The 12,436-nt window shown below is 43.1% G+C and overlaps 2 protein-coding genes across 3 annotated transcripts in view; one reads left to right on the top strand and one right to left on the bottom strand.

Annotated features, from left to right (window-relative positions):
• Nucleotides 1-7,912, bottom strand: part of ZNF277 (zinc finger protein 277) — a 104,252-nt gene extending 96,340 nt beyond the window's left edge. The window contains exon 1 of one of the 2 annotated variants that reach the window (XM_021699311.1): nt 7,804-7,912. In XM_021699311.1, coding sequence (XP_021554986.1) covers nt 7,804-7,894 — 91 coding nt within the window. In that variant the 5' untranslated portion in view covers nt 7,895-7,912. The remainder of the gene's footprint in view (nt 1-7,803) is intronic. The other variant, XM_021699312.1, reaches the window with a different exon arrangement.
• A 411-nt stretch (nt 7,913-8,323) lies between these two features.
• Nucleotides 8,324-12,436, top strand: part of DOCK4 (dedicator of cytokinesis 4) — a 426,479-nt gene continuing 422,366 nt past the window's right edge. Inside the window, exon 1 of the mRNA XM_044920179.1 lies at nt 8,324-8,522. Within this exon, the coding sequence (XP_044776114.1) occupies nt 8,486-8,522 (37 nt within the window). The 5' untranslated portion in view covers nt 8,324-8,485. The remainder of the gene's footprint in view (nt 8,523-12,436) is intronic.

The raw sequence follows: 12,436 nt of genomic DNA, 5'->3' as shown, positions 1-12,436 counted from the left end.
CACAGATATATTCAGAACATTCCATCAGAAAGCAACAGAATACACATTATTACCTAGTGCCCATGGAACATTCTCCAGAACAGATCACATCCTAGGTCACAAATCAGGTCTCAACCGGTACCAAAAGATTGGGATCATTCCCTGCATATTTTTGGACCCCACAATGCTTTGAAACTAGAACTCAATCACAAGAGGAAAGTTGGAAAGAACTCAAATACATGGAGGCTAAAGAGCATCCTACTAAAAAATAAGTGGGTCAACCAGGAAATTAAAGAAGAATTAAAAAAATTCATGGAGACAAATGAAAATGAAAACACAACTATTCAAAATCTTTGGGATGCAGCAAAGGCAGTCCTAAGAGGAAAGTATATAGCAATACAAGCCTTTCTCAAGAAACAAGAAAGGTCTCAAATACACAACCTAACCCTACACCTAAAGGAGCTGTTGAAAGAACAGCAAATAAAGCGTAAACCCAGCAGGAGAAGAGAAATAATAAAGATCAGAGCAGAAATCAATGAAATAGAAACCAAAAGAACAGTAGAACAGATCAACGAGACTAGGAGCTGCTTCTTTAAAAGAATTAATAAGATTGATAAACCCCTGGCCAGACTTACCAGAAAGAAAAGAGAAAGGACCCAAATAAATAACATCATGAATGAAAGAGGAGAGATCACAACCAACACCAAAGAGATACAAACAATTATAAGAACATATTATGAGCAACTATATGCCAACAAATTAGACAATCTGGAAGAAATGGATGCATTCCTAGAGATGTATCAATTACCAAAACTGAACCAGGAAGAAACAGAAAACTTGAACAGACCTATAACCACTAAGGAAGTTGAAGCAGTCATCAAAAATCTCCCAACAAAAGCCCAGGGCCAGATGGCTTCCCAGGGAAATTCTACCAAACATTTAAAGAAGAATTAATACCCATTCTTCTGAAAATGTTCCAAAAAATAGAAATGGAAGGAAAACTTCCAAACTCGTTTTATGAGGCCAGAATTACCTTGATCCCAAAACCAGACAAAGACCCCATCAAAAAGGAGAACTACAGACCAATATCCCTGATGAACATGGATGCAAAAATTCTCACCAAAATACTAGCCAATAGGATCCAACAGTGGTGAAGAATTATTCACCACGACCAAGTGGGATTTATTCCTGGGCTGCAAGGTTGGTTCAACACCCACAAATCAATCAATGTGATACAATACATTACTAAAAGAAAGAACAAGAACCATATGATCCTCTCAATAGATGCAGAAGAGCATTGACAAAGTATAGCATCCTTTCTTGATTAAAACTCTTCAGAGTGTAGGGATAGAGGGTACATACCTCAATATCATAAAAGCCATCTATGAAAAACCCACAGCGAATATCATTCTTAATGGGGAAAAACTGAGAGCTTTTCCCCTAAGGTCAGGAACACGGCAGGGATGTCCACTATCACCACTGCTATTCAACATACTACTAGAAATCCTAGCCTCAGCAATCAGACAATAAAAAGAAATCAAAGGCATCCGAATTGGCAAAGAAGAAGTCAAAACGCTCACTCACTGCAGATGATACGATACTTTATGTGGAAAACCCAAAAGACTCCACCCCAAAACTGCTAGAACTCAGAGAGGAATTCAGTAAAGTGGCAGGACATAAAATAAATGCACCGAAATCAGTGGCATTTATATACACCAACAACAAGACAGAAGAAAGAGAAATTAAGGAGTCAATCCCATTTACAATTGCACCCAAAACCATAAGATACCTAGGAATAAATCTAACCAAATAAATCTAACCAAAGAAGCAAAGAATCTGTACTCAGAAAAGTATAAAATACTCATGAAAGAAATTGAGGAAGACACAAAGAAATGGAAAAACGTTCCACGCTCATGGATCAGAAGAACAAATATTGTGACAATGTCTATGCTATCTAGAGCAATTTACACATTCAATGCAATCCCTATCAAAATACCACGAACTTTTTTCAAAGAAATGGAACAAATAATCCTAAAATTTGTATGGAACCAGAAAAGACCCCGAATAGCCAGAGGAATGTTGAAAAAGCAAAGCAAAGCTGGTGGCATCACAGTTCCAGACTTGAAGCTCTATTACAAAGCTGTAATCATCAAGACAGTATGGTACTGGCACAAAAACAGACACATAGATCAGTGGAACAGAATAGAGAGCCCAGAAATGGGCCCTCAACTCTATGGTCAACTAATCTTCGACAAAGCAGGAAAGAATGTCCAATGGAAAAAAGACAGTGTCTTCAACAAATGGTGTTGGGAAAATTGGACAGCCACGTGCAGAAGAATGAAACTGGACCATTTCCTTACACCACACACAAAAATAGACTCCAAATGGTTGAAAGACCTAAATGTGAGACAGGAGTCCATCACAATCCTGGAGAAGAACACAGGCAGCAACCTCTTCCACCTCAGCCACAGCAACTTCTTCCTAGACACATTGCCAAAGGCAAGGGAAGCAAGGGCAAAAATGAACTACTGGGACTTCATCAAGATAAAAAGCTTTTGCACAGCAAAAGAAACAGTCAACAAAACCAAAAGACAACTGACAGAATGGGAGAAGATATTTGCAAATGACATATCAGATAAAGGGCTAGTATCCAAAATGTATAAAGAACTTACCAAACTCAACACCCAAAGAACAAACAACCCAGTCAAGAAATGGGCAGAAGACATGAACAGACATTTCTGCAAAGAAGACATCCAGATGGCCAACAGACACATGAAAAAGTGCTCAACATCATTCGGCATCAGGGAAATCCAAATCAAAACCTCAATGAGATATCACCTCACACCAGTCAGAATGGCTAAAATTAAGTCAGGAAATGACAGATGTTGGCGAGGATGCGGAGAAAGGGGAACCCTCCTACACTGTTGGTGGGAACGCAAGCTGGTGCAGTTCCCAGTTTCCCTCTGGAAAACAGTATGGAGGTTCCTCAAAAAGTGGAAAATAGAACTACCCTATGACCCAGCAATTGCACTACTGTGTATTTACCCCAAAGATACAAATGCAGTGATCTAAAGGGGTAAATGCACCCCAATGTTTATAGCAGCAATGTCCACAATACCCAAACTATAGAAAGAGCCAAGATATCCATCAACAGATGAATGGATAAACAAGATGTGATACATATATACATATGTATCTATATATACACACACAATGGAATATTTTTTTAAATTAATTAATTTATTTTTAAAGATTTTTTATTTATTTGAGAGAGAGAGAGAGAGAGGGAATGAGAGAGAGAGCACATGAGAAGGGGGAGGGTCAGAGGGAGAAGCAGGCTCCCTGCCGAGCAGGGAGCCCGATGCGGGACTCGATCCCGGGACTCCAGGATCATGACCTGAGCCGAAGGCAGTCGCTCAACCAACTGAGCCACCCAGGCACCCCCACACACAATGGAATATTATGCAGCCATCAAAAAACTGAAATCTTGCCATTTGCAATGAGATGGATGGAACTAGAGGGTATTATGCTAAGCGAAATAAGTCAATCAGAGAAAGACAAGTATCATATGATCTCACTGATATGAGGAATTTGAGAAACAAGACAGAGGATCACAGGGGAAGGGAGGGAAAAATGAAATAAGATGAAACCAGAGAGGGAGACAAACCATAAGAGACTCTTAATCTCAGGAAGCAAACTGAGGGTTGCTGGAGTGGTGGGAGTGGGAGAGATGGGGGGAAGCTGGGTGATGGACACTGGGGAGGGTATGTGCTATGGTGAGCACTGTGAATTGTGTAAGACTGATGAATCACAGACCTGTACCTCTGAAACAAATAATACATTATATGTTAAAAAAAAAAAAAAAGATAGTAGGAAGGGAAAAATGAAGGGGGGCAAATCGGATGGGGAGATGAACCATGAGAGACTATGGACTCTGAGAAACAAACTGAGGGTTTTAGAGGGGAGAGGGGTGGGGGTATGGGTTAGTCCGGTGATGGGTATTAAAGAGGGCACGTTCTGCATGGAGCACTGGGTGTTACACGCAAACAATGAATCATGGAACAGTACATCAAAAACTAATGATATAATGTATGGTAACTAACATAACATAATAAAATAAAATTAAAAAAAATAAAACATATACTCTGTTTATTTGATTTCAATTCCTCTGTGTAAAATAGCAGCCATTCTAAGTACTTTGAATAAATTTCAAATAGATTCTAACCATTAACTGTTAGAGTGTTTACTTCATGCAGCTCAGATAAGCACTGGATGTAATAAAAGTAAAATAAGACAACTCTTGCCCTCAAGAAGTTTATAGTCTACTGGGGTAGACAAAGCTGCCAATAAATAACTACAGTTTGATATGGTAAGTGTGATAATGGAGATGTGGGAAGGAAAGCAGGATGACTGAAGATGAGGCTGGAAAAGTAGATTTGAATCTTAAATGCCATGTGGAGAATTTAGATCTCATTATATAAGCATGAGAGTGACACTGAATATTTGAAGTGAGGACGCATGAACCCATTTGTGTTTTGGAATATGGACTAAAGGAGGGAAAAATCAAGAGTCAGTGCGATCACTAGGAAGGTTTTGCAATCATGCAGGCTGGAATTCATTTCTGGTTAAACAATGATTAAATATTGACAAAGTGCCAAGACAGGGTCAGGCAGACAAAACCAAACATGTCAGACTTTTTGTCCCCAAGAACACAGTTTGGAGGATGGGGGACACAAGTAATTAATTCAGCAGTAATGGTGAGGGTTAGAAATAGAATAGAGGCTAAAGAGATGAAGAACAAATTCAAAAGATGATTTCAGGCACAGAAAAATAAGGCTTAGTATCTTATCAGATTCAGGATGTGAGGGCAAGATAGGAATCAAGGATGCTTCCTCGGTTTTTAGCTAAGGCTTGACGTTATTTACTGAAAGAGCAAATATAAGAATGAGGAGTTGAGACCACCTGCTACCCCACTCCTTCTAGAGACATCACAAATTAGTTAATAAGGTCTCCATAGGAAGTACATTATAAATCCAAAGTAGCATTCCTATGATTATCATCTAGTGAGCATGCATTTGCAGAGAAAAAAGTTAACTGTCCGAATATTACAATATGGACACATAGGTTAATACTGTCAGAAAAAAACCACCTCCAAGACAAAAATTTCCTGTAAATACTGTCAGTTAATAAACTATATGTGTTATCTTACTGCCTCTGACTAAAAACAGCAAAAGAAAAAATACCAATAATACATCGCCAAGTGTGATTTACTATCTGTTCTTAATTTACTGTTACTTAACATACTATCTTGTATTTACTATCTGTTCTTAATTTTAGAAGATAATATGATATCCCAGTTACAGTTCAAATGTATGCAAAGCAGTGTCGTGCAAGATCAGGGACTTTTCTGGAGAGGGATGGAGCCTCAGGAAGTCTGGCAGCGCAGATCTCAGGTAAGGTACTGTACCTGCTTGCACACCACTCAGTGACATTGGAGTAGAAATGTTCAGTCCCAGGACATTAAGCACACAGACTGATATTTTAATTAGACCAAGAGTGAAACCTCTTAAAAAAAGTTTTCAAGAAATTAATGATTTTACAGGGAAAGACATTCTTGAGAACCTAAGTAACTGTTTAACAAAAAAATAGAATATACTTTTAGTATCACTATTTCCACCCAAAATTTGTATCACACTTTGCAGGCTTTGAAAAGAATTTGGATAAAGTTACAGAATGATACATAAATTATTAAGGGGATTTTTAATGACAACCTTACCTTATAAGAATGATATAAAAATCAACCATTAGTTCTCCCATTGACTGCTACAGATTAATAAGAATACTTGTCAGCTATGAGCCAAGGTGAGTAATTTTTTTGTTACAGATGCTTCAAATTCACTGCTGCTCAATACTTCCGTTGAAAACAAACTGGAACATAAAATTATGCTTTATAGCACTTACTCAATTCAATCCAATAAGTCATTTAAACATTGGTCCTTGATTAATGATTTCCTCACACAGGTAAGCACATGGGAAAAGAAGACTTATATATTACTGATAGGTGTGTAGGCTGACACCTTTCAAAGGGAAAATCTGACATCTATCAAAATTTTAAACCTGTGTTACCTTTGACCCATCAATTCCTCAAGAAATCCGCACTAAGGGGGGGAAGGACATGTATATAAAGTTGTTCACTAAGCCCGCTACATGTTCATTAACAGAGGAATGGCTAAAGTTATGGCACATTCATATTATGGAATACAACTGGCACAGTCCTTAAAAAGAATGAAGCAACAAATATACTGACATGGAAGGGTGTCTATAATAGATGATTGGGAGAAAGGAGGTTGTAGATCTTTGAGCTTACACAGAATGATCCCTTTTTATTTTTCAAATTCGAAACAATACAGGTGTGTCACGTAGGAATATTGAGAAAGAACACAAAACGAACTTTTAAGAGTTGTCATTTTGGGAATGAACTGTGTGGTGGAGGAACTTTCATTTAACTTAAATGCACTGGCTTCAAATATTTATTATGAAAACTTTTTATAATAACTAAAGATATTTAAAAGTTCTACAATGTTTTTGAAAGGAATTCCCAATTTTCTTTTTTATGAGTTAATCTGTAAGATAAATTCATCAAAGATTTCATCTTTAAATGTTACACAGGTAGCCAGCCCTCTGGAACTTTGAGAATCTGGAAAACCTTACTAGTATCTTACCATCAGGTAAGAGCCCCCGAATGAACTGCTTGGGGTGTGGGTATAACTATTTAAAGTCAGGAGCCTATCAAAGATTTCTTTGGTAGAGGTATTAAAATAATTAATTTCAGATGGGCACTGGGAAGAAACTGCACTTTATCTCTGTGCTGCTGAATAAAAACTCAAGACTAAATGTCAATTTAATCGTGAAAACAAAAACAAAGTAACCCCAAAAAATATCAAACAAGGACCGAAAACCTTTGAGCCCCAAACCATGTCCAATAGAAAAAGACAACTTGTGCTAAATTACACATCAAGACAAAAAAGAAGGGAGGCGGACGGGATAGATGCCCTAAAGGTAAAAGAATAGGGCGAGAAATCCTCAAGACAATCCCCCTGACAGCCTCCCAAAGTTTAGTTTTTTGATCTCTACAGTGGATCACAGAGCAACTTAAAAGACAAGTAGAGCCAAAGTAGTTCCGACGATTTTCATAACCACCTTCAAATTTTCTCTGAAGCCAAGAATGCAGAACATCACTTCTTTTCCTCTTTAAGAACTCAGCCAGGGTCTACGTACAATCCTGGAGATCGCCTCGGGCGATCAGAGAGGATGTGAGAGGCACATTTTCCCTTCAGAGGCCGCTCCAGCCAGCAATTGAGCAAATCCGTGGAGTGGAGGGAAGTGACCAGTCTTCAACTGGAAATCCTCCCGAACACAAATAAAACATATCTCCCGAGGCCAACCGAGGCGGAGGCAGGGTACTGGAGAGGAGAGAGCTGCTCATCCCGGAGTTACAATCACACATTAGCGAACATGACTTGACACACACCCACCCCGCAGCGAGCGCAAAGCTGGGAGCTCCAAACGGAAGACAAACGCTCAGGGAGCTTCCTTGGCTGCGGGGAAGGCCATTCTATCCCATTTTCTCTTTCCTCCCCAGAGAGCCTCCACCAAGTAGCCGCCTCCGACCTCACCCCGCCAGGCTGGGCCCGCCCGTGGCCCCCTCGCGCCCAGGTGGCTTTAGAGCTGGCAGGCTCCTGGGGCTTGCCTGGCGGTCAGCTGCATTCCTCGTCGGAGAGAAAGGGAGACAAACCATTTACACTTCAGTGGCACCGTACTCACCCTCATAACTGACACCCCCGGCTTCGCTGTGGTTGCCCTCACAGTCTTCCTCCCCTCCGGCCGCAGGCCCCTGGGTCTCGGGAGCAGCCATTACGCGGCGGAGGAGAAAAGGGAGGGCAGGCAGGCGGGTCCGGAACCAATGGAAACGCGACTGGAGGCAAACTCCCCATCAACGCGGGGTTTCCTCCACGTCCACGCCTCCCCATCACGTTCTGGGCCAATAGGACGTGGAGAGCGGAGCCTAATCCCCGCCCCTAGCCGCTAATGCCACGCCCCCTTTCGGGATGGCGAGGCCCAGAACTACAATTCCCAGCGTGCTGCAGGGCCCCTGGGACAGGGAGGGCTGGAAGAGGCGCTGGCGGGCGGGGGTGCGCCGGAGAGTATCCTGGCGTGTAGCTTAGTTCAGTGAATCAGAACAATGACTGCGCCGCCGGGTTCCCGGGAGCGCGTCGGAGGACTGTGAGCAGCCGCAGCCGGGAGAGCGGCCGGCGGCGCAGCCTCAGCCGCGCGGTGTCAACGCCGGGCTCGGGAGCTTCCAGCGCAGACCTTGCCTAGCGCCCACAGCTCGCGCGGAGCCGCCGGGCTCCAGCGTTGCAGCCGCTACTCGGGAGCTGTGCATTGTTGTGAGCCGGAGAAGGTGCGGGGATTACAAAGCCCGAAGACCCCGGATCCCCCTTTAGCCATGTGGATACCTACGGAGCACGAGAAATACGGCGTGGGTGAGTCTCCGCCGGGGCGAACTTTTATTCCTCTCTGGCCCGAGCGGGTGCGCATTTCGCGTCCTTGCCCCTGCGCCCCTCTCGCTCCGCCGGGCTGGAAATGCCTAGTCCTGGCATCGCGCTGCGGGTTTGGGGCTTTGCCGAGCCTGCTCCCGGCAGAGGGGTGTGCGCCGGGGTCTCGCCCCTCTGCCGCCCCTTCGGCGCTTCCCGCACCGGCTCCCGGAGCGCCGGGACGGCTGGGGGAGCGCTCGGCAAGCCCTCCCCCTGCGGGCTCTGCCTGCGGAGTTGGAGTGGCGACGGGGCGTGTGCGAGTCAAGTTGGAAGAGGAGGGCGAACGGCGTTCCTCTCCCTCCTTCCCCAAAGAGGGAAATGGGCTGAACGATTCCCCGGGGGACAACTACTGCGCAGAGAGAAGACCCCCAAAACAGAAGGGAGGCGCAAAACCTTTTCTCCGGGTCCCTTCGGCATTCCCGGAGTGCGGAATGTGGCACCGTCCTCAAAAGAGCCGTGCTGACAGACCGAGCCCGACCCCAGCTTCCTTCCTCCTTCCTATCCCGGGTTCCTGGGGTGTGAGTGTTGAGGGGCTGGGGGATTGGTATATTTCAACATCTGCGCCTCTTTGGTCTTTGGAGGGGAACGGGTATTTCAGCAATGTTTTTACTTCTGGCCACCCTCTCGGCCCGGGGTAAGCGCGTTGGGGGTTGGTGGAGGACAGCTGTGGAGTGATAATGGGGAGGGGGAAATCGGAAAACCTGGGTCTTCGAGGCGAGGAGACAGCTTTTAGGAAAGGACTACTCTGACACTGGCGTTCGGAGGAAAAGGAACAGGGTAGCGCTCGCTGTTCCGTGCAAAGGTGAACAACAAAGGACATTAATGTTGACTGATGAATACAGGAGTCTCCCTTTCCCTCCTCCCATTTCGGGCTGACTACAGTTCCCGTTTTTGTTGTTTGATTTCAGCTGGGTCTCCCCTTGACAGTTACTCCTTTTAGGGTTGTGGCTATTAAGAAGCCAGGCTCTCCGACAAGCCTGCAGCAGCCAAATGCAATTATAACCTCTCAGAAGGTTTAACAGGGTGAAAGCATTTTGGATTTTACTAACAATCTTTATTTCCTATAATGCCCCGTCCTGCTGATTGGTGTACTTTTTTTTTGTTAATTGGGTACAGAGCTAGTGATTTAGACAATGTGTAGGTATCTGCTTACGTTCTAAATTAATTTTTCTGTAATTAAAAAAATCTGGAAAGCCTTTCCAGGGAATCGTAGTCATAGGGGATTTTTTTTTTTTTAACTTCCCGTGGGGATAGGACTTTGGAGTCCACTGAAAGGACTGTATGATTAAATAAAGTCATTCCGGTATTTTCATTAGCTTTCATTCTGATTGTGACCGTTGGGTGAGACAATAGTTTGTCCTAGACCCACCTTTGGGAAGGGGTTCCAGCCTTCCCTCTCTTTCAAGTGGTGGTGGGGGGGGAACCTTTGCAAGACACTGTACTGGCAAAGTGTAGATGGTGGTTATTATTTTCCTTCTGACCCCCTCCTCCCACCCCCTTTTTGGGTAGATTAACCCTTGCTAGGAAAAGATACTGCCTTTGCTGAAATGGTGAGGAACTGGAGCGTCCCCCTTGTCACTCACTGGGTTTAACACTCCGTGCAAGAAGCATGGATCCATCCAGCAACACTGTCCCGCTTGGAGGCGATCCCGGATGTTGCTTTCTTTCAAGTGTTAAATTATACAGATTATGGATGGGATTTTTTTTCTTGATTTCTTTACATGCCAGGTCACAGCTGGGTGCTGGTATTGATTAGTTTTTCTCTTGCCTTTCTTTATAAGCCTTGGGCAGAGGCTTAAAACACACTCTGGGATTTCCTGGAATGGCAAACCGGATATTATCGGTCAAGTGTTTTGGGTTACAGCAGACACCTTGCTTTTGGGTGGTTGTGATTTGGTTGCAGAGTAGGGGGAGGTAGAAGGGTGAGCACAGCGTTGGGAAAAGGAGGTTGAGATGAGAAGTGAGGGCAGAGAGGGGTCTGCTCATTTATACAATATCACACATACAGGAATGTTAATCATCTTTTGTTAATTTTTGAGCATTTGGCTTATGGAATGCTTAGCTGTTTTTTAGAATCCATCCGTTAGGCGTGTGCATTTGTGTGTGTGTGTGTGTGTCTGGTGAAAATTTTGCTATGATACTTAAGTGTGGACTTTATTTCTTACCATGGAGAGCACTATTTTGTTTATGCTGCAAGTTTTTTTTTTTTTTTAACCTTCATTAGTACATGTGCTTTTCTCATCTAGTTCTTATAAATACTAAGGAAAAGATAATTTATGGGCAAAAATGTTTGGTTGTTATCAGGTGTAGTAGTAATTCAGTTCCTCATTCTTTGAAATAAATTAGTCTTTAACTTGGAATAACTGAAGTTTTAGTGCAAGTTGTATATTTTTCCAATGATACTTCTTAGCCACCATCAATTATATATGAGATAATTATGTGACTTTATATATGTATGTTTCTGTTTCAAACAACATATTGTTAATATGAATAAACTTACTTAAATTTCATAGCTGTGGTAAGGTGTATCAGAGATAGGGGCGCCTGGGTGGCTCAGATGGTTGGGCGTCTGCCTTCGGCTCAGGTCATGATCCCAGGGTCCTGGGATCGAGTCCCGCGTCAGGCTCCCTGCTCCTTGGGAGCCTGCTTCTCCCTCTGACTCTCTATCTTTCTCTGTCTCTCATGAATAAATAAATAAAATCTTAAACAAAAAAAAATGGTGTATCAGAGATAGAAATTCCTTTTCAAACCTGACATGTGGGCACTTTTCAATTGATGGGTGGTCTTAAAACAATGTATACTTATATACCTAAGTGTACTGATTCTAGGGAGTTAGAAGGCATAGTGATAAAGCTATAGTCCTGAAGGATAGGGGACCTTGTCTCTTTAAAACTGTATTAGTAGTGGGGCGCCTGGTCGTTAAGCGTCTGCCTTCAGCTCAGGTCATGGTCCCAGGGTTCTGGGCTCTCTGCTCGGGCGGGCGGTAAGCCTGCTTCTCCCTCTCCCACTCCCCCTGGTTGTGTTCCCTCTCTCGCTGTGTCTCTCTCTGTCAAATAAATAAAATCTTAAAAAAAAAACAAACAAAACTTAAAAAAAAAACTGTATTAATAGCCACAATGATAGACATATTTTTCTTGGGAAATTCTGGTTAGCTCTTGGTCCTAGGCTAGACGCTGCTGCCAGCTGTGTGACCTTAGGTAAGTCACTTAACCTTTCTGAGTGCCAGCCTTTTGGACAAATGGTATCTGAGGTCCTTCCCAGTATTAGTTCTTGAGACCTCTTCCAAACAAATGTGTCCTTTGGTTAGAAAAATATCTCCATGGTGTAGAGATTGTTATAAGAAAGACACTTTTGTTGTGACACAGCCCACATAGTTTTTTAACGAAGATCAAAGGTAAGCAAAAGCTACCTGGCAGGCTGCCAGAACCCAGGTGATAGTTACTCATTTTTCAATCTGTTTGATTCTCTCTCTCTAGGAGGAGCTCCATGGGCAGTGACAAAAGCATTCTCGATAGCCCCCTCACAAATTTCCTTATGATCACTATCTGCTTCCTGCGTGCCCTCATCAGTCATACCTCCTCTCCCTTAAAGGGATGGGAATTAGTCACAGAGAAAATTACATTACGACCATTGCAGGTACATTTCTGTATTCATTTGTTAAGTATCCATGTATGCACAGGTTTCCCAGGTGAGCCAGCATGTCTTACTGAGCTGCAAACTGCACCTCTCAACCCCAGCCAGATGTTTAACATGTGTGAGCCTGGTTAAGCTTAGAAGGAGATTATGTGCTGGATTGATCAGTACAAAAAATTCCTGAGCCTGACAAGAAACAAAACTCAGAAGGAGCTGATCTGAAGGTTACG

This window comes from Neomonachus schauinslandi, chromosome 12, assembly GCF_002201575.2.
Source record: "Neomonachus schauinslandi chromosome 12, ASM220157v2, whole genome shotgun sequence".
In the NCBI taxonomy this organism is placed as follows: Eukaryota; Metazoa; Chordata; class Mammalia; order Carnivora; family Phocidae; genus Neomonachus; species Neomonachus schauinslandi.
This window is presented reverse-complemented; position numbering and strand designations above follow the sequence as displayed.